The following is a 22,230-nucleotide window of genomic DNA, read 5'->3' as shown; positions in this document are numbered from 1 at the left end:
GAATGGAATATTTTTATATATTCATTACTTGAGCGATTTTGTTCATTAATTGGCTATTTGAATGCATTATTTATCCTATTTTATGCATCATGTGACTGTTGTTGTATATGTGTCAAAGAGTGAATGGAATATTTGTATGTTTATTACTTGACCGGATCTGTACATTATTTAGTTATTTTAGTGCAGTATTTATCATGGTTTATGTTTTATGTGACTGTAGTTGGACATGTGACAATGAGTGATTGCAATACTCATGGTGCATTTGTTGATTTATTCTGAACATTATTTGATTATGAAAATGCATTATGTATCAGTTTTTAGGCATTATTTTGATGCTTCTGTGCAAGGGTGTATAAGTGAATGCAGTATAATTGTCCACATTATTTTATTCAGTCTGTACATTATGTAACTAATTGTATGTTATTATTCTGTATGTTGTACAGCATCAAAGCAGCTAAAATTGGACATCAACGAGGCGGTCGATGATATACTGCCAGTAGGAATTGCAAGGAGTGAATCATTATTTGTACATTATTTAGCTATTTCTATGCATTAGTTATCCTGTATTATGCATCATTAGACTGATGTTGTACAAGAGTCTAAGAATGAATGCAATATTTGTATGTTAATTACTTGACTGATTCTGTATATTACTTGGCTATTTGAATGCATTATTTATAATGTTTTAGGTATCACGTGGTTGCTGTTGTACGTACTAGACCCTAGCCCCTAGGCTTGTTAAACCCTTAGGGAAAACAAGAAACGTGTGTCAAACATCGAAACACGGTACAACCTAAATTAAACGGGTCGGGATAAATGTTCATTATATTTCACAAATAATGCATTACAAAAACTTATATAACGCATTACACTACATAATATGTACAGTATGTGTATCTGTTTTAAAAAATACCTACGCGCTATGCATGTGCAACCCGAGACGAATTACTGCAGCTCGTGTATTTGGACAACGTTTTTTAGACTTAGAACATACTAGCCCCTAGGCTTGTTAAACCCTTAGGGAAAACAAGAAACGTGCGTTAAACATCAAAACACGGCACAACCTAAATTAAACGGGGCAGGATAAATGTTCATTACATAGCTCAAATAATTCATTACAGAAACTAAACTACGCATTATACTACACAATATGTACATTATGTATATCTGTTTTAAAATATACCTACGCGTTATGCATGTGGAAACCCAGATGAATTACTACAGCTCGTGTATTTGGACAACGTTTTTTAGACTTAGAACATACTACACCCTAGCCCCTAGGCTTGTCAAACCCTTAGGGAAAACAAGAAACGTTCACCAAACAACGACACACGGCACAACTTAAATTAAACGGGTCAGGATAAATGTTCATTACATATCACAAAGAATGCATTACAAAATATAAACTACGCATTATACTATACAAAATGTACATTATGTGCAACCCCAGACGAATTACTGCAGCTCTTGTATTTGGACAACGTTTTTTAGACTTAGAACATACTACACCCTAGCCCCTAGGATTGTTAAACCCTTAGGGAAAACAAGAAACGTGCTCCAAACATCGAAACACGACACAAATTAAATTAAACGCGCCGTATAAATGTTCATTACATATCACAAATAATGCATTACAGAAACTAAACTACGCATTATACTATACAATATGTACATTATGAGTACGTTTTGCGCGGCTTCCTCCTTGTCGAACTGCACGAAGCCATAGCCCCTCGAGTTCTCGTTGTGATCGACTGCGATCTTGCAAGAGAGCACAGTTCCGAAGGCAGCGAAGGTCTCGAATTTCATGATCTACACATATTTGGTAATGCGACTTATTTTCCAAAAAAAAATGAAAACATCGAAATCAATAACCATGGGTGAAAACAATAAACAACGGGTAGAGTACTTAGTCATCAGACAGACCTGTTCGTCGAGGAGACAAGAGAATATTTTTGTCAGCTTCTAATCCCCTGCGACTGATCAGATGAAGATGAATTACAAACATAAATATACATAATTAACAGAGTCGAGAGACTACTGGTGAACAACTTTTTGCAATTGAAAATCATATTAATATCGATTAAATCAAAGACAAAAACGCAACGTCCACAGCAGCGAGAGATAGGGAAACCTACCCCAGAAGCGAGCAGGAAACGTGGACACGGAGAATCGCGAATAAAATCGGGAAGATGATGTGTGATTCAAGCAAAATTAAACCCGGACTAATGGAGAAAGAATTCAGCAGAATCTGCAGAAAATATTTTGAGAAACTGAACAAATCCTCCACGGCTGAAATCATGGAGCATTCCATAACTAACTCCAATTGTTAATCTCTATTATGCCCTTTACACGTTAAAAATTAAGAAAATTAAATAATTTCAGCCAAAGATTTAAACCATTAGATCACTATAAATCCACGGATGTGATTAAGAAGGAGATTGGATTAATAAGGAGAAAAGGATTTGAATACAATCCTATATATATATATATATATATATAGGGAGATGATCAAAATAAGTATGTGTTTAAATCCAGAAATGCAGACCAAATCTTGGCCCTAGGATTAGATGATCTAATGGTCAATAATTAACCAAAAACACGGAAGGTCATAATTAAGCAATTTTAGGTCATATTATAATATTTGAGTTTAATGTCATGCTAAGATCGTTTTAGGTCATGCTTTGTTAGCATGACCTAAAAATTACCTAATTATGACCTAAAAGTGACCTAATTATGATATTGTTCTGCGTTTCTGTATTTAAATCTAGTTTTGCATAGATCAAAACCCTATATATATATATATATATATATATATATATATATATATATATATATATATATATATATATATATATATATATACCACTACACTAATTCTCCACTTAGTTATGTATGGAAATCCGTTTATTTTAAAATCAATTTTTTTCGCAAGCACTGTTGGAATTAAATTTTTGAGTTGGTCAGGTTTAATTGTTCTTTTTAATATATTCCTTTTATTGTCAATTACAATTTCACTTTAATTGTGCAATTTTCTTAACAAAAGTGAACTAAAAATGATCTCCATGTTATCTAAAAATAATCTAAGTTTAATAAGGTTTTTGTCCTGTAGTAAGATTAAATTTTGCGTATCACACTCCTATATATATACATTAATTTATTATCTTGACAGACTATTTCATTTTTAGGTGTGATTGGTTATGTGATAGTGTTTTCATAGGTTTACATTTTAGATAGCTTTTCACAAGTTGGGAGATAGTATTTTTCATATATTCTAGTGTTCGGTAGCATTTTTGAGAATTCAGAAATTGTATATACCTATGTTTGGTAGCTGATATGAGATATATTCCCACGTGATGATAATACTTGTGCTGACAATAATACCCTTACTTTTGGGAGATGAAATTACCATCCACTCTTCTTCATTCTTCTTGCCAAAAAATTGGCGGCTAAGTTCCTTGAGTTTGGCGCCATCAACAGAAACGTGCTTCCTCTATATAAACATGTGGCTGGAATCCCACAACTCACTCACTCCAAATCCATATCAACTTCTTCGCAATCGGATTTAGGTAGAGATGAGGCCACAGACACAATTCTACAACTTTACAATCTGAGCAATTCTTGCGAAAATCTAAAAACACAGACAAAATTCCATTATAAACACTACTCCAAGGATGCAGAAGAAAATTCGAGGTATTGAATTTGGGGCGAAATTTCACAGTCAAGGATGCAGAAGTAACTGTCGCGAAAAGTTGAAATCGCGACCAACAATCACCAACAGACTCACAAACAAAAGTGTACAATATTACAATCTGACCAATTCTTGCAAAATTCACAGAAAAACCCACAAAATTCCATTATAAACACTACCTCAAACATCAATACTCATTATCATAATTCATATAGAAGCACATGACCGCCGACAAGGCTCATAACACAAAAAATTCCAGTATTGAATTTGGGTGAAATTTTCGAACTCAAAAGATGGAGAAGTACCTGTCTCGAAAAGTTGAAATCGCTGCCGGCAATGCGTCTTCTTCGTGTCGCGGAGATGCTTGAAGATGTGGGGGGTTGCAGTTGGAGAAGTAGGGTGTTGCAGTTGGAGAGGTTTGAGGGCAAATTTGGGAGAAATCGTTGATTAGAGATTTATGAGAAAGAGTGATAAACTTTATACCACAAAATTCTGCCGACAAGATTTTCCCTTAAACACCGATAAGTATCTCCACTCCTATGAAACCCGGTGATTTTATATCGGGTCACCCGATAGTTTTCATAGCTACCAAAGATAGGAAAAGGAGCTCAAACAGTGACCTTTTCCCACTTTCTCGCCCTATTATTGCCTTTTTCACAGGTACCGTTCAAGCCTTGAGCTATAATATTTTAGGCTTTATATAGTCTAACTAGTAGAGAGGAAAGAGGAAGGGGAGTAGTAAAATTATGTTTTTATTTATATTTATATAGAGTCGGGTCATATAATAGTTTTTGAGCTTTAAGATCTTGACAGTATTACCATTTATTTTTTGATGAGCACTATTCATAATTTTTTTCGCTCTAATAATTGAATGCTACATCACTCACATATTTGTTTATATCCCTTTTTATAATGCTTTCTTGTTGCATTTTTTTTATTAAATTAATTTATAAATAAGCAAAACAACTAAAATTCATTAAAAAATGAAGATTATATAAATGAAATTAAAATTACATAATTAAAACCCTAGAACAAAGAAATAGAAAGAGTTTGGATAAGTTTGACTTGACTCTATTTCAATTTATTAGGTGAAGTAAAATAAAAAAGAAATGGTGTTCTGGTTAAATGAGTATGCAATTCGTGGTGGCCTCTTTTGATTGACAGTTGACTTTATGTTAGAATTAAAAGTTGAAATTTGGTTGGATTTGCACAAATATAAATTGAGTGCCGTGAATGGTGCGTTGTCCTCATATAGAAAATTGAGCTTCTGCAGAATTAAATCAATTAATAATAAATCAATTGAGCTTTTGTGTGTCCATAATTTGTTATTGGTCCACTTCTTGTTGGGCTTTTACATTTGTAAACCATTATTAATTGGGCCTTTAAAACTATAAATATTGTAGGTAGGCAAGATAATAAGAAGCCCAAATATGGCGGCCCAACCTGAGTTGTACTTGTATAGAGGTTTTGAATTTATGCCTTGCTTTGCAGCATAAATAATTAACATCTTCCTTACTACTTTTGGTATGTCCAATTTTCAGTTTTAGCATGCTTCTTTCATAAAGATGCATGCCTTGTCTATACCATTTCTAACAATATGGTATACATAATCTATTGTAGTATGTAGTACTCCATTTGAAGGTTAAACTACTTTAATAACCGCTACCAACAACTATGAGGAATCAATTTAGTGAAAATTGTCATTTAAATTAAACTTTTGGTTAAATTCTAGTCAATCTCATAATTTGTAAAAGTAGTTAATTAAATCATAACTTTTGCATATTTTTCAATTGTCCGATACAATTACAATTTTAATGAAATTTGTCATTTAAATCATAATTTTTAGTTAATGTCTGCATAGAATTAGCATATAATTAAAGTTTTGAAGAAATTTATCATTTAAATCATAATTTTTTGTTAACTTGTTAGCATTGTTTTATGTTATGATGATCACTTTTAGATGATTATTACGTAATTGATAAAAATATAATAAAGAAAAGTATAAAAATCACAACAAATTTCATTAAAATTATATAGTTGCATGAGACAGAAAAGTACAAAAATTGTGACGTAATTAACTACTTTAAATAACATTTTTTCATAATCGATTTTTTATGCTTCTTTCAGTAAAAAAGATTTCACTTGAATCTTTCAAAACTAAACAGAAAAAAACTCCTTTAATCTTTGGCTTTGGAAATGGGACCTGTTGTGTACTTAGATAAGGGCATACCCAACTCATATTTAAGCAAACTCTTGAAAAATTTCAGCCAATGTCACAAGATTTAATAATCGATAGTGAAGAAACTAGGATCGGTAGTTTGATGAATAAGTTTCTTGATTTCATTGTGTGCTAGGGTTACAATTCTTATAGATACAATCACTCCTCCATATGGTAAGGAGATAATCTAGCTATGGTAAGAATCAATTTGTGATCAATTGTCTTAATTACATGATTTCTTTCCAATACTCCCCCTCAAGTTAAGTAACGGGATTTCCGATCCTTAACTTGCTCAGTACTCCTTTGAATGACTTGGAGTTCACCGCCTTGGTTAGAATGTCTGCTAACTGATCCTCTGACTTCACATATGGAAACTCGACAATCCGAGCTTCAATTTTCTCCTTGATGAAGTGTCTGTCCACTTCAACATGCTTAGTCCTGTCATGCTGGACTGGATTCTCGGAGATGCTGATCGCAGCTTTGTTGTCGCAGAACAATCTATACGGTTTTGGTATGTACAAATCAAGCTCTGTCATGAGCTTCCTTAGCCACAAAATCTCAGTGAGGCCACTTTTGATTCCACGAAACTCAGCTTCTGCGCTTGAGAGAGCAACCACTTTCTGCTTCTTACTCCTCCAAGTGACAAGGTTTCCTCCAACCAGCGTAAAGTACCCTGCCGTGGATTTTCGGTCATTCGGGTTTCCGGCCCAATCTGCATCAATGAAACCACTAATGTCCAAGTGTCCATGTTTTTCGAACAAGACCCCATGCTCCGCTGTACCCTTCAAATAGCGTACAATTCTGAGAGCAGCTTCCCAATGATCTTCTTGTGGTGAGTGCATGAACTGGCTTACCACTCCCACAGCATATGCTATGTCGAGCCTAGTATGAGCTAGGTAGATGAGCTTACCTACTAGCCTTTGATATCTCCCCCTGTCTGTGAGTTTAGCTCCTTCAACTATCTGCAATCCGTGATTCTATATCATTGGCGTGTCTGCTGGCCTGCAGTCTACCATTCCCACTTCCGCTAGCAAATCAAGGATGTATTTCCTCTGATTGATGAAGATTCCCCTTCTTGATCTTAGGACTTCAATTCCTAGAAAGTATTTGAGAAGACCCAAATCCTTCATCTCAAACTCTTTGAACATGTTCTTTCTCAATTCCCGGATTTCTTCTTCATCGTCTCCAGTGATAATCATGTCGTCCACATAGACGATAAGACACGTGATTTTGCCTTTCTTCTTCTTGATGAACAACGTGTGATCCAAGTTACTCTGCCGGTAATCATACTTCTTCATCACTTCAGTGAATCGACTGAACCAGGCCCTCGAAGATTGCTTAAGTCCGTACAATGTCTTCCGTAGTTTGCACACCTCTCCAGGCTGAAAGTTATCTCCGAATCCTGGGGAAGGAACCATGAAGATTGGCTTGGGTAGTTCCCCATGTAGGAAGGCATTTGTCACGTCAAACTGATGAAGTGGCCAATCTCTGTTGGCTGCAATCGAGAATAGCACCCTGATTGTGTTGATCTTCGCTACTGGCAAAAAAGTCTCAGCATGATCAACTCCGTAAGTCTGAGTGTATCCCTTGGCTACCAGTCGTGCCTTATATCGTTCGATCGAGCCATCAGGTCTTCGTTAGATAGTGAACACCCATCTACATCCCACGGCTTTGACTCCTTCTGGCAGTCTTCCTTTCACCCATGTCTCATTCTTCATCAATGCTTTCATTTCTGTTTCCATGGCCTCTCTCCAGTGTTTGTGCCTCATTGCTTCTTCCGCAGTTTGTGGAATTTCTTCTTCCTCATACAGCGCTGCCTCAAATGCGCGTGCCATCTTGCTCAAATTCCCTTGCACAAAATTTGCAACCCCATATCTGCTTTTGGCACCAATCTTCTCGGGGGAGTACCGCTTCGGAGGGATGCCCCGAGTACTCCGATTTGGGAGGACATATCTCCCAGTGTCACTATCAATGGTATTATCTTCTTCTTCCTCTTCTGCAGGGTTAGTATTAACCATAGTATTTTCTTCAGATGGTGGTATAGGAGATACCTGGGATATCGGTTGAGGTTGATCTTGAGGTGGTTGAGGAGACTCTGGTGGGGAGGCCTGTTCGGCAGCAGTGACCGCTACCGTCTCTGGTGGATCCTCAATTGAAGGACTTGGAGGTGACACAAACCAACTTAGACAGTCCCTATGATTAATTTCAGGATTTTGCTCCCCCTGACTGCTAAGGTGGTGGGTGTAAAAGAACTCGGTTTCTGAGAAGGTGCAGTTTATGGTGGTGATAATCTTTCTGGTACTTGGGTCAAAGCAACGATATCCCTTCTGGTTGATCTCATACCCCACAAAAACACATTTGGTAGCACACGGAGAAAATTTTGTTCTTTCATGTTTGGGAATATGGGTATAAACTGTGCATCCTAAAACTTTTGGTGACAAACTCTGGGATTCAGGTATTTTGGCTTGTTGGGAGAGGACATCAAGGGGTGTTTTTTTGTTGAGGATTTTTGTGGGTAATCGGTTTATAAGGTAGATGGAAGTTGCCACGGCTTCTGGCCAAAGAAAGGCTGGGACTTTGGAGTCAATCATGATAGCTCGGGTTACTTCTAGGATTGTTCTGTTCTTTCTCTCGACTACCCCATTTTGTTCGGGTGTATACGCACACGAAGTTTGATGAATAAGTTTCTCGGAAAAAATCAGACATATCACTGTTGACAAATTCCCTCCCATTATCGGACCTAAGGATTTTTATGGTGGTTTGAAATTGAGTTTGAATCATATGGAAGAAAAGAACAAATTTTTCAACCACTTCAGATTTGTGTTTCAAGAAATAAACCCATGTCATCCTAGTGCAATCATCAGTAAAAGTTACAAAGTATCTAAATCCCTTTCCCCCAATAACTGGCGCATGGCCCCAAACATCAGCATGCACAAGTTCAAACATAGATTTCATACGAGAATTCGAAGGTTTAAAAGATTGTCTATGGCTCTTGGCCAAAACACATGTCTCACAGGAAAAATCTTTAGGAATTTTAAAGTTAGGAAATAAAAGTTGAAAATAACCATAAGAAGGATGTCCTAATATTTTGTGCCACAGCCAAGCCTCTTCTCTTGTAAATCCGTGAGCTAGCATTGCACTGCCATGTTGAACTACCCCATCCACGTAGTAGAGTCCATTGTTCTCAGTGCCACGCCCAATGATCTTCCTCGTCCGAATATCCTGCAAAACACAACAATTTGGGTGCATCAGAAGGGTGCACTGTAGTTCCCGTGTGACATGACTAACCGGCATCAATCTTTGAGATAAGCTTGGCACAAATAAGCAATTTGACAATCGAAAACTCGGAGAAACTTCTATTGTTCCTGCCCCTGCTACTTTAATTAACTCCCCATTCGCAGTTCTAATAAAGGTTTTAGTGACTTCACTAAAATCGCTAAAGTCCGTTCTTTCAGGGGTCATGGTATCTATGGCTCCACAATAAAAAATCCAACCTCTTTTATCAATCCTATCACTATTTTGCACGTTGCATGCAGCGGAAATACTTAACAAGGGTGCAAAACGGTTTTGGACATTAATTTGGTCAACTTTTGGGGTCAATTTCAGATTTTTAGCAAGTGTGGGGGCTTTTTCGAAATAACAAGAGTCTGGGGGTTTCATTTTAATGTGGTGGGGTTTATTTTGTAAGTTTTGAGAGTGCTGGGGATAAAAACACAATTGAAGAGACTTATTAGGGTTTGATCGAAGATCAAACCCTTTACCTCCTCCGCCGCTCCTCCAATTCTGACTCTCTGTCGCTGCTCTGGTCCGTTCCACGAAATTCCCGATCCAGATGCCGCTCCCGCCGCCGCTGCTACCACCTCCACCGCCGATTTCTGGCTGGGGAGGGTTACCGGTTGAATTTCCTCCATCAATTGCCCCCTCTCGATTCTGATTTGGGGGCTGTCGCTGACTGATTTCCATGACTCCGACGGCGGCGAGCTTTCCTTGGGCTCGTGCTCGCTGTTTTTCGTCCCACCATTCCGGGTAACCTACCCGGAGAAAGCAGGTCTCCCTCGTATGCTTGTTTTTCCCGCAATGGGAGCACCACAGTTTGCTCTTGTCCGGTCTCCCTCCGGTACCTGCGGTCTAGAGGTGGTTTCCGGGTGGCGGATGTTGTTGTTCCCTCAGTTGTTCGGTCGATCTCTCTGTGCCCCGAATCCGTAGCCTATCTCCCCCGATGATGCATCGGCACTTCCAATGCCAGAGGGGTCTCCGGTGGGTGGAGTTGATGCCGGCGGCATGATCCTTTGTCGAGCCGCCTCCTTCTTCACCCATCCGTAGGCCTCTTCGACTGAGGGGTACGGCTGTTCCTTGAGGATCTCCCGTCGGATGTGGTCGTATTCTTGATTTAGGCCCGTGAGGAATTTGATGAGCCTCTTGTCATTCGCTTGTTGTCGATACTGCCCGATCCCCTTATCGCAGCATGTGACCGGTTGTTTCTGGGTTCGATCAATGCTAATCCACAATCCGTGGAGACGACGGTAATATGTTTCTACGTCAAGATTTTCCTGTCTCATATATGTTATCTTGTCCTCCGGGTCATATATCTGACATGGATCCGCCTTTCCTTCGAACGTAATCGCGAGATTATCCCACAACGCCTTGGCCGTTTGGTGGTGGGCGAAGTCGGCAATGATATCGTGCTCGACGTTGTCGATGATCCACGAGAAGACCACGAGGTCTGTCTCTTCCCACTCGCGGTAACCCTTACTGCCGGGTTCCGGCGATTTGTCTTGGATATGCGTATATCCTCTCCTGCTTCCTATCGCGACTTTCATTAAGCGCGACCATAACGGGTAATTCTTCCCGTTCAATTTGAACGCCACGGTAACGTTCTTGTTTGTCCTCAATGTTGAGGTTTCTGTTGTTGGCTTCTCTTCTGCTCCGTCTGACATTTTGGGTGAGGTTGATTGTGTTTGATTTTAGGTGAAGGCCGAGAGGGGTATTACACGGCAATGATGAGATTTCTCTGAGCCAGAGATCTTTTTCCTGCTCTTGATGCCATGAAGAAACTAGGATCGGTAGTTTGATGAATATGTTTCTTGATTTCATTGTGTGCTAGGGTTACAATTCTTATAGATACAATCACTCCTCCATATGGTAAGGAGATAATCTAGTTATAGTAAGAATCAATTTGTGATCAATTGTCTTAATTACATGATTTCTTTCCAACAGATAGCAACTGTCAAATGAAAATAAAAATTACAACATCCACCACTTCCATTATAAAAGTATTCATTTAATCCAGTGTGTACTATCAGAATTAACCCAAACCAATTGATAGATTAAATTTCAATTTTCATATAAAAGCTTAACTCAAACCGAAAGCTATATGTATTTTTAAATCGCGATAAGTTTAATTAAATTTGTTCTGAAAAAATTTAAATCAAGAAACGGGTCGGATCTTCTTAAAATGTGTCGCCCCGTTACCAGATTCAGTGTCACTACACTTTAATTTATTTTTTTCGAAACGAAAAATAAGAAGCATTTGTTTTGCGTGCGCACACTGCGCACGTTAAATACAAGCATCAGTATCTTGTTCCGTTCATCAACGAAGCCAAAACCCTCATCTCCCTAATTCCTATCTACACACAAACACAGAGCAATTCCATTAGCGAAATGAGCGTTAGATTGGAATCCATCAAATTCAGAAACTCCTTTCCTAACATCAATACACCTGCTTCAACAATGCCACTCTGCCACGCGCCGCCGACAACTCTAGGGTTTCAACCTCTGCTTCCACCCAGAATCAATGTCAGCTTGCCGCTTCCCAGGCTGCTCGGTGTTAATCTACGCCCGATTACTCTCAGGAATCGCACCGTTTTCTCCTTCGCTGCGTCCCACGAGGAATCGGTGAGCTCGTCTTTATTTATTTTTTTTAATTATTTTTTTCGTTTCTTCAATTAAATTTACTTTAACTGTTTTTCTATCAGATTTCGGTTTTCTGCATTGTGTCAATGTATTAGATATAATGATGCTCTGCTAGAAAATGTATTACGAGATGGAAATGTATCAAGTTTTAATTTGATTCTCAAGGACTTGGTGTCATTATTCTCTTAACACTTTCTCTGTGTTCCGAGGGGAAGTTACATGATTCATACAAAATGTTTTGCCATGTTTCATCTTGGTACAAAAAGTTTGAGGTTTGCATAATTGATGATACAAAATGTTTTATTCAATTCTTTAGCTAAACTTTTTATACCAATTTGTAACAACAATGAAACATTTTGTACCAACATAAAACAAAGATTGAATCTTTTTGCACCAAACATGAAGTAATGATGAAACTTTATGTCCTCCATGTAGGTAAAGAGTTGACCACGTTTAAAAATAGATGATGGAATGTATTACTCCCTCTGTTCCACAAAAATATGCACTTTTGGTTGGGCATAGGTTTTAATGCACGATTGGTAAAGTAAGAGAAAGATAGAAAGAAAAGAAAAGTAAATAAAGTATTGTAAGTGGAGAATGGGTCCCACCTTATTAGAGTGTAAGGAGTTCCAAAATTATAAAGTGCATATTCTTGTGAGACGGACTAAAAAGGAAAGAGTGCATATTCTTGTGGGACGGATGGAGTAAAATTTAAAATGAAACACAGATGACACAAATTGTATTATTTATGCAAACTTCAAATATTTGTCCACGAAACATTTTGTATGTGTGGTGTAGTTACCCTGCGTTGTGAGCATAAATTATTCCAATATATATATTGGATTAAAGATAGATGCTGCTGACCCAATTCCAGAATTAGCTTAAAATTATATAGGATGCTAGCAGATATAGTGAATTTATTGTTGTTAGGAGTCATTATTAAACTTTTATTCCTTGTTTTTATAGTTTCAATATAAACACGTAATATATAGTTTTGTTTTGGCTTGGTCGCCAGAAGCCTTCTGATATTGGTATAGAGAAAGAAAAGGAGGATCTTAAAGGGCAAGCTCAAGAATCAGAGGAAGCATGGCAGCAGGCTCTCCAATCTTTCAAGGAGCAAGCTGTAAAAATGCAGAGCATGTCTAAGGAAGCTTATGAGTTGTACTCTGAGAAGGCATTCGTCGTTCTAAAAGAAACTTCGGAGAAGTTAAAGATTCAAGCAGAAAAGGCGAGACAGGATTTAGTTGAGATTGCTAAAGAAACTGCTGAAGAAAGTAAAGAATACTTGGCTGCAGCTGCAGAGAATTCCCCTGAACCGGTGAAGGATATTGTAGAAACTTTTTCTACCTCAACGGATGAGCTCAACGATGTGTCTAAAGTCCGAGACTTTTATGTTGGGATACCTTATGGTATGGATACAAGTGCATTATTTATTTCATCCAATTGTCATACTTGATTAAGTTTATTGAGATACATAGTTATATCCAAAATTGTTCTGTTTCATCAGGTGCACTTCTTTCTGTTGGAGGCTTTCTTTCGTTTATGTTAACTGGAAGCATCCATGCCATCAGGTTTGGTATTATACTTGGTGGTACTCTTCTGGCCCTGAGTATAGCAAGTTTGAAATCGTGGAAGAAGGGGGAGCCGTCGTCCTTGCTTGTGAAAGGACAAACAGGTGTGTGTTTAGTCCACTGTAATTTCATGATTTTATGCCGACCATTATGTTGTTACCTATGGCATAAAAATGTTAAGGTTTAAAGTGTCTTTCTAGTGAATAAATAAAACATGATTTTATTAGTGTAAAATGTAGGGGTATCTTCTAGCAATTGATTGATTTTTTTTTAATAGTAAAAACTTGTAGCATACATGCTTCAGTTGCATTTTAAGGTTATGTGCTTACGTTCTAGTTGTCATAAAAATATTATTTTTGAAAGAAGATCTGTGCAAAAACAAGATCAAATCCAGTATCCATTGACAAGAAGTCATGTAGTATGTCCTGACCTAATGGTATCTGTCGAGTGTGGATTCCTGATACTGTTTGCGTAATACTGTTGAGGCGTGGCGTGATCAAGCATCTGAGAATTTATATGCACTGTCTGTCTGGAATGTCTCATTGTTAGATGAAGTGGAATTGTTTAGATTTGTTTGTTTAACTATGCTAGTTATCTATCTTGTGGGGACTACTACCTTATTTTGTTCGAACTCCTTCCTTGACTTCTTGTTGTCTCTGCAGTAATTGCTGCAATCTTTTTTGTGAGGGAACTGCGCCTGTTGGCTATGGTAAATCTGTCGTGCCTAAATTCTAAGCTGGTCATGCACATCCATTGTTCTAACTCAGTCTCTCTTTGTTTTTATTTGCAGCGACCGTTTATTTCCAACTTCATTACAACACTCATCAGGTCCGTTTTCTCTCATCATGTATTCGATAAACTTTTATTCAGTTGTTCTAGTTTTAAACATAATCATTTCATTCCATCTGAAATGCCATTTTTTAGAAGTAGGAGTAGTGTTATGCATTTTGTCTAAATGTGGAGCCGAAGAGGTATAAAAGACTGGCTAATCTGGGCTAGCCTGTTGTTCTTCCATAACATGTGAGGGAACTGCGCTAAATATGCAGATAAATATGAACGCTAAAAGATTAAATTAATAGCAGATGGCACTCATATGATCTGTTATTACATTTATTCTGATTTTTAAATCAAGTAGAGTTCTTTCTCATTTTTTGATGTATGAAACGTCTTGCTCCTATTTGACGGCTAGCTTGTAATTATGTAGTGGCGGAGTACTTGCATTCTATCTCTATAGGATCATCAGGGACAGAGAGCAGACGGGAGGGTCCAGTCAGGAACTAGGGGCCGAAACTTAATCCTTGTGGTGATGCAAGTCGTGATTACACAGACAAGGTACTCTGCATCAAGTAAAGGACGGGTGGGAGGAAAGCCATCGATATATGATGTGCCAAGATTTGCGATGCTTCGTAGTAATAACCATGGTTTGAAGTGATGAGTTGAAGGAATAGAATGAAGTTGTTTCCAGTAGGGGGGTCAGTTAAAGGAATTCAGTTGAGAGAGATTGTTAGTTTTTCTTTCAATATGCGAAATAAATCTTTGGAGATAATCATATCTGCATATTAGAAATGAGTTATGACATTGAATCTTCCTTTATATATTGGGTTTCTCTACTTTTGGGTTCAGGCACATAATACATATACTTTAATAATCAGTCGTATAATTAGCACCGCATTTTTTTATAATAATGTAGATATGAGTCTTAAGGCTTAATCCGTTCTTATGGAAGTTCTAGGGTAAAGTTAAGCTCTCATTTTCCACCCTTCAAATCCGTTCCCATCAAATTTGGGAAATCTTGCTTGATTTTTCTTGATTTTTGAAGCTTAGGATGTATGGAATTTGTGCATTGATTTATTTGAAAGAGCATTTTATGACTACAATCGATTTCTTGAGTTGAGGAGAGTATGAAAGTCATGTGTCTTGTAGAAATTATCTTGGATTGATTTGTTTTATTTAGTTGCGTGCTTGCATTCATATGTGTTAATGATAAGGGACGATAAGGCACTAGGATGAATTCCATGGCTAAATTTTCACATGCCTAGTCCAACAAATGATTCCCTAGAAGCCACTTTGAGCTTATTCCCTATTTTTTACAAACACTTAGCCAATTACTTAGCTACTAAATAAGCCTTATTTTTAGCCTCATCAATAACCCTTACGACTATTTGAGTGCTAAATACAAGTTTGGGCTTTGTTAATTGAGTTGTGAGTGTTGGGTGGTGTTCTATTAAAGTTTAGAGATTTTTCAGATTTGATGTAATATATAAGTGTTGAGAATGAAGTTCTTTGTAAGGAAAAAGACAGCCTTCAAATTGTAAAAGTCAGGGCCTTTGAAAAAAAAATGAAATAAAGATAGAACTTCTATTGCATGTTGAAGATGTAATCTTGTCTAGAAAAGATCTCAAGTTTGGGGGAGTGAAAGTATGGGTTGTAAAATGTACATTGCTTGGTTCTTTGAAAGGAAGTTGTAGGAGTGAAGAATTTGGCACTCAAATATGTAGTTTTTGAGCTACTATCCATATTTATCTTACCTCATCCCTATTCCCATTACAACCTATGATTAAAGACCTTGGACTTTAACGTTGATAAATTATGGGTGGTTTGTAAATGACCCAGTAGAGTTAAAGAAGTTTGACTTGAAATCCGCAAGGCTACATGATAAGTATTGCATGACGAGTCAATGACGACGGTTTGAGTTGTAGGATCTTATGCTTGAACTTACTTTGAAGTGCACATTGACTTGAAATTCTAGGTGGATGAGTGATCGTTCTTGAGAGTGAGAATTTTTTATTGGAAATGTTGGGGGTTTAGATTTTGTCATCCACATCCTTACTTGATTCTTTGTGATGAAAACTTTTGTGAGTTGAGCTTTGAAACTTTGTGTTTTATGTGATCTTGTTCGAGGACGAGCAAACAAATAAGTTTGGGGGTATTTGATGTGAATCAAATAGTATATCTTTATTCTCATTGCTTTACATGATTTATATGATTTGATGCTCGCAAAAGTATGTTTTATGGTGTAGGAAGTAGAATGGTTGGTGAAACTGGACATGAAATGAAGCTCGGGATGAGCACAAGGTCATTGAAGAAAGTCGTGCAAAATGGCCAATTTGACAGATTGTCCAGTTTAACAGACTGCCTGCCCAGTTTGTGTCAGAGTCCAGAATAAGCTGAAAAAGAGCCACTCGGACGGGTGAATTTCACGCCTAAAAATTCACCCGACCGGGTGGAAAAAAAATGTGAAAAAGGTCCAGTGAGCAACTTGGAGTTGCATGTTTTTCCCGTTTGAAAAGTCTTTCTTTAGTAAATTTGTAGCTTTATTTTGTCAACAACTTTCAAAATAAAAAATCAAACATTTCCATGTTTTTGTATGCTTTTAAGTATAATCAATCTCTCACCTCGCTGTGGATCGACACTTGAAATACTACTACGACGTTGTAATCTTGCAGTTTTGTAGTATTATTAGAGTTAATTAGTTAAACTTGATAGTTTAGGTGAACTGGTCTAGATACTCTAAAATACGCATCAATGGTATTCGCTTGATTATGAATGTTGAGAGCCGTAATTGGTTGCTCTTATAGATGGTAATCAAGAGTTAGGCGAGGATAATTCATAGAGAAAGTCATAGAGAAAGCTGTTGGAGGAGAAGATGATTATCTTATTTCAAGTGTGTGTATGTCTCGGTCCTTTCCTGCTTATGTAGGAGAGAATACAAAGTAAATTAGGTAAGGATCAATCCTATTCTAGGACAATGTATTAAACATTAATTCTATATCAATTACAAATCTTCCTCCTGTAATTATGCTTCTTGATTTTGGTATGTTTGACACTCCCCCTCAAGTTGAGCAATGGTATCCCCAATGCTTAACTTGGCTAATGTTTCCTGAAAAACCTTCGGCAGAACTGCTTTGGTTAGTATGTCTGCGAGTTGTTCTTCCGAACGGACAAACGGGAACTCGATAATGCCACCGTCCAGCTTTTCTTTGATGAAGTGCCTATCAACTTCCACGTGCTTCGTTCTATCGTGTTGCACTGGGTTTTCTGAGATGCTAATGGCGGCCTTGTTGTCACAGAATAGTCGACTCTTCCGAGCAGGTGGGAACCCGATTTCTGTGAGCAACCTCCGTAGCCAGAGGATTTCCATGAGTCCACTCTTCATTCCACGGAATTCAGCTTCGGTACTAGATAGTGCTACAACCTTTTGTTTCTTACTTCTCCAAGTCACCAAGTTTCCCCCTATGAAGGTAAAGTAGCCTCCCGTAGATTTTCTATCTACCGGGTTGCTTGCCCAGTCGGCATCGGTGTATCCATCAATCTCCAAGTCTTCTTTCTTTGCCAGAAACACCCCATATCCTATAGTTCCTTTCAGATAACGCACGATCCTTAATGCAGCTTCCATGTGATTAGCTTGAGGTCGGTGCATGAACTGACTTACGATGCCCACGGCGTATGCAATGTCGGGCCTGGTATGTGAGAGATAGATGAGTTTTCCGACAAGCCGTTGGTACCTGTCTCTGTCTGCGAGCTCTGCTCCGTCCTCTATCTTCAAACCATGGTTAGGAACCATTGGAGTGTCTGCGGGCTTACATTCAAGGAGACCTGTTTCAGTCAACAGATCTAGAACATACTTTTTCTGTCTTAGGAATATTCCGTGTTTGGATCTCAACACTTCGATCCCCAAGAAGTATTTCAGTGCTCCTAGATCTTTCATCGCGAACTCTTTGAACATATTTTCCTTCAACCTTTGGATTTCTTCAACGTCATCCCCCGTAATAATCATATCATCAACGTAGATAATAAGGCAGGTTACCTTGTTGTCCCTTCTTTTTGTGAAGAGTGTATGATCAGACTGGCTTTGTTGAAATCCGTGTTTGAGCATAGCTTGGCAGAATCTGCCAAACCAGACCCGTGGAGACTGCTTCAACCCGTACAAAGTCTTCCGTAGTCGGCATACTTCTCCGTCTCCAAACTCTCTAGAAAATCCTGGTGGGACCTCCATGTATACTTCCTTGTTCTCTTCTAGCTCTCCATGGAGGAAGGCGTTAGTTACATCGAACTGGTGTAGATTCCAGTCTTTGCATGCCGCTACAGATAGCAGTGTTCGCACAGTCTCCATTTTAGCTACAGGGGAGAAGGTCTCCTCATAATCTACCCCATAGACTTGGGTGTAGCCTTTCGCCACGAGTCTCGCCTTGTATCTCTCGATTGACCCATCTGCTCGTCGTTTTATGGTGAATATCCACCGACATCCAACTGGCTTCTTTCCCTTTGGCAACGTACATTTCTCCCATGTGCCATTCTTTACTAGGGCATCTATCTCTTTCTTTATGGCTTCTCTCCAGTGCTTATGTTTGCTTGCCTCCTCAAATGTTTGTGGGATGTCTTCTTCCTCATACAATGCAATTTCGAAAGCTCGAGCCATTTCTGATAGGTGGCTCTGCGCAATATTCGATACTGCGTATTTTGCCTTTCTCCCTTTCCAGTCTGGTGAGTATCGTCGAGGAGGTACTCCTCTTGTTCTCCTCGGGGGCAATTCGTATGTGTCTTCATTCCTTCCACTAGTTCCACATTCCTCATGATTGTCCCTGTCCAGGTCAGCACTATCCGACGGTACATTATCATGAACTGAATTAGTTACCTCAGGAATCGAAGACGGGTTCGACGGTTGGTTAGTTTCACCTCGCTCGTCGTTCTGTATTACGGGATCTGACAGCCCGGCGGTGTCGCTAGCTTCCTCAGGTGGACCAACGTCTGTGACAGGACTTGGCATTGGCTCTCCCCCTGTCTGTGGTTCCCCAGTTGGTTCTTCCCCTAAGTTGTGGCGTTGTACATCTGGTAGCCAATCTAGAAGGTCATTGTTTGGACTATTGTCTAAGGATGGTGTCTCCCCCTGACCGCTAGATTGTGCATAGAAGTACTCCCCTTCCACAAAATCACAATTCATGGTTGTGTGTATCTTGCGGGTTTTTGGGTCATAACATCGATATCCTTTCTGATTTTTTCCATAGCCAAGAAAGACACATTTGAGGGCGCAGGGATCAAATTTAGAACGTTCGTGTTTAGGGATATGGACAAAGACCGAGCAGCCAAAGACTTTAGGTTCAAGGGATAGTGATGATGGGATATCGAAGTGTTGGGAAAAAAGGTCTAATGGAGTTTTGAATTTTAGTATGCCTGTGGGTAAACGGTTGATGAGGTAGACAGCGGTAGCTACAGCTTCTGGCCAGAAAGATTTTGGTATTTTGGAATCAATTAGGAGAGCCCGAGTAATTTCTAGGATGTAACGGTTTTTCCTTTCGGCTACCCCATTTTGCTCTGGATTGTAAGCGCACGAGGTTTGATGGACTAGTCCTTTTACCCTAAAGAACTCTTGCATCTTATTGTTGACAAATTCCCCCCCATTGTCTGACCTAAGTGTCTGGATAGTGCATTTATACTGGGTTTGAATAAGGTTATAAAAATCTACAAACTTATCAAACACATCATTTTTATGCTTCACAAAATAGATCCATGTCATGCGGGAATAGTCATCAATAAAAAGCACGAAATAGCGAAAACCTTGCCCCCCCGTGATAGGTGCAGGACCCCACACATCAGAATGAACTAAAGCAAAAGGAGATTGCACTCTCGTATTGTTTAATTTGAACGAATGTCTATGGTTTTTAGCCAACACACAAGTTTCACAATGAAAAGAGTTTAATGATCTAGCTAGTGTAGGAAAAAGAAGACGAAAATATCCCAAAGATGGGTGCCCTAACCGACGATGCCAAAGCCAAGCCTGTCTGTCTGTCGGTCCGGGAGTCAGCATCATGGCAGCACTCTGTTGGGCTATCTCGTCCACATAATACAAGCCGCTTCGCTCAGTGCCACGCCCAACTATCATCCCCGTCTTGATATCCTGTAACATGCAGAATTTAGGTTGCATTAGTAATTTGCAGTTCAACTCTCTAGTCACATGACTAATAGATAATAACTTAGGGGATAAAGACGGGACAAAAAGACAATTAGAGAGGCATAGAGTCGGTGAAATTTGTATTGTGCCTGCCCCCATAACTTTTGCTAGGTCCCCACTGGCAGTTTGGACATAGGATTTTTTGTAATTGGCTATAGTGACAAAATCTGAGGCTTCAAACGATATCGTATCTGTAGCCCCACAGTCAAAAATCCAGTGGGTATCTTTTGGGCCAGATATAGATGTGGAGGAGCAGGCAAGGGCTTCGAAGGAGTTCCGACAAGGTATGGCTGGTATTATATGGGAGGATTGTGGTGCAATATGCAAGGTTTTTGCAATTGGGGGGTCACTTTGAAGAGGTTTAGACTTTTGGGGTGAGTTTAGGAGTTTTCGTTTTCGGTGGGGGTCTAATTGTAGATTTGGACAAATTTGGGGTTGAGAGTGAAGGGTATTTTCAGTTCGGGGGTTAATTTGTGATAATGGAAAAATATGGGGTGGAAACTGGGGATAAGTATGTGAGAGGGGTGGGTTACGGGTTTTATGATTTTCGGGGGTTGGTTTGCAGATTTTGTAATCTGGTTCATATTTGGGGCTCGATTGGGCCGAATGAGGAACCCTAGCCGCCTCACCCCCTTTGCCTGTGGGAACCCTAGCCATCCCTCCGGTTGACTTCTCGCCGAGACCGCCGGCAATCTCACCGGCACACCCTCCAATTCTTGATTGGTTACCTTCTGACCATGTTCTTGCCATGGATGCAGATGCAATTGAGGGCTTCTCCTCGGTTCTGATTTCGCCATTGTTGTCGGTGACGTTGCTGCCGCCGCCGCCACCCGTCGATTTCTCGGCGTAGGAGGCGCGGTCGTGTGCAATAGCTGCCGAGGCTCTCCCTCCTCTGCCTCCGCCGGTCCGGCCTCCATTCCGGGCTTGCCTTGTCTTCTTCATCTCTTCCCACCATTCTGGGAACCCATGGATGTGAAAACAGGTTTCTTTGGTGTGTTTCTTCCCCCTGCAATGACTGCACGATAACTTGCTCTTATCTTCTTCCTTATGATAGTTAGGGTTTCTTGACTGATATTGGTGGTGTTGTGCTAATTGTGGGGCGGGTGCTCGATTTCGATCGATCATCGCGAGCCCTGTTCCAATTCCAGACGCTTCTTTGGCTTCTTGGTTGAGTAATTTCTCGTTTACTGATTCTCGTCTGACTAATCCATATGCCTTTCTTGCTGTTGGAATTGGATCCATGTTGAGTATTTCTCTCTTGATCTTGCTGTATTTGAGGTCGTCTAGTGCCCACACGAACTGGTACAGACGGTGCCGTTGCGTGTTCTGGTTGTACTTTTCGATACTCGACGGAGTATCCATGGGATTGGGATCTCTGGTATCAATTGATATCCAGAGGTCCTGAAGCCTCTGCCATAGACTCTCTAATGACGATTCACCTTGTTTGATGGTATACGCTTGTCTATGCAGGTCCGAGATCTGAAATTGATCGGCGCCGCTTCCGTACGTCGTGGCTAGACTGTCCCACAAGTCATATGCCGTTTCGTATTGAGATACCTCATTGATGAGGCTGGCGTCGATATTATTTATGATCCAGTTGAAGCAGCAATCATCCCGCTGCTGCCATCGATCATAGTTGGGGTCCGTCGGACGAAGGGGGTCTGTAACTCCATTTATGTGAGATGCCAGACCCTTCCCGCGGATCCCTCGGCTCATCAGTTTAGCCCACAACGGGTAGTTGTCTCCGTTGAGCTTTTCTGCTAGGCGCACCTCGCCTAGTGATTCTACTGATGAAGGTGGTGGGTTTTGGTGTTTCTGAGACATGCTTAGTCTCATGAACTCAGCGAATTGTTCGGCTGAGAGGGTTATGGCTGAACTGGTTTTTGGTGGA

General features: G+C 39.5%; 1 protein-coding gene and 1 long non-coding RNA gene across 3 annotated transcripts; one reads left to right on the top strand and one right to left on the bottom strand.

Moving 5' to 3' along the window:
- Positions 1-1,689: 1,689 nt before the first annotated feature.
- On the bottom strand, positions 1,690-4,389 carry LOC121780579. Its single transcript, XR_006046052.1, has 5 exons — positions 3,994-4,389; positions 3,316-3,628; positions 2,136-2,248; positions 1,924-1,976; positions 1,690-1,809 (listed from the first exon to the last, which is right to left on the bottom strand). It is a non-coding gene; the product is annotated as an uncharacterized LOC121780579 (long non-coding RNA).
- A 7,043-nt stretch (positions 4,390-11,432) lies between these two features.
- LOC121792073 (protein FATTY ACID EXPORT 3, chloroplastic-like) lies at positions 11,433-15,000 on the top strand. 2 transcript variants are annotated; one of them, XM_042189866.1, is made up of 6 exons: positions 11,433-11,801; positions 12,838-13,228; positions 13,327-13,494; positions 14,053-14,099; positions 14,181-14,218; positions 14,595-15,000. In XM_042189866.1, the coding sequence occupies exons 1-6, from the start codon at positions 11,568-11,570 to the stop codon at positions 14,683-14,685; spliced, it is 969 nt and encodes a 322-aa protein (XP_042045800.1). In that variant the 5' UTR covers positions 11,433-11,567; the 3' UTR covers positions 14,686-15,000. The 2 variants fall into 2 exon arrangements, with proteins under 2 accessions (XP_042045800.1, XP_042045799.1); XM_042189865.1 differs by having other exon boundaries at positions 11,434-11,801; positions 12,835-13,228.
- Positions 15,001-22,230: the final 7,230 nt, after the last annotated feature.

This window comes from Salvia splendens, chromosome 2 (genome assembly GCF_004379255.2).
Source record: "Salvia splendens isolate huo1 chromosome 2, SspV2, whole genome shotgun sequence".
Taxonomy (NCBI): Eukaryota; Viridiplantae; Streptophyta; class Magnoliopsida; order Lamiales; family Lamiaceae; genus Salvia; species Salvia splendens.
The sequence above is the reverse complement of the archived record's forward strand: the minus strand, read 5'-3'. Positions and strand labels throughout refer to the sequence as shown.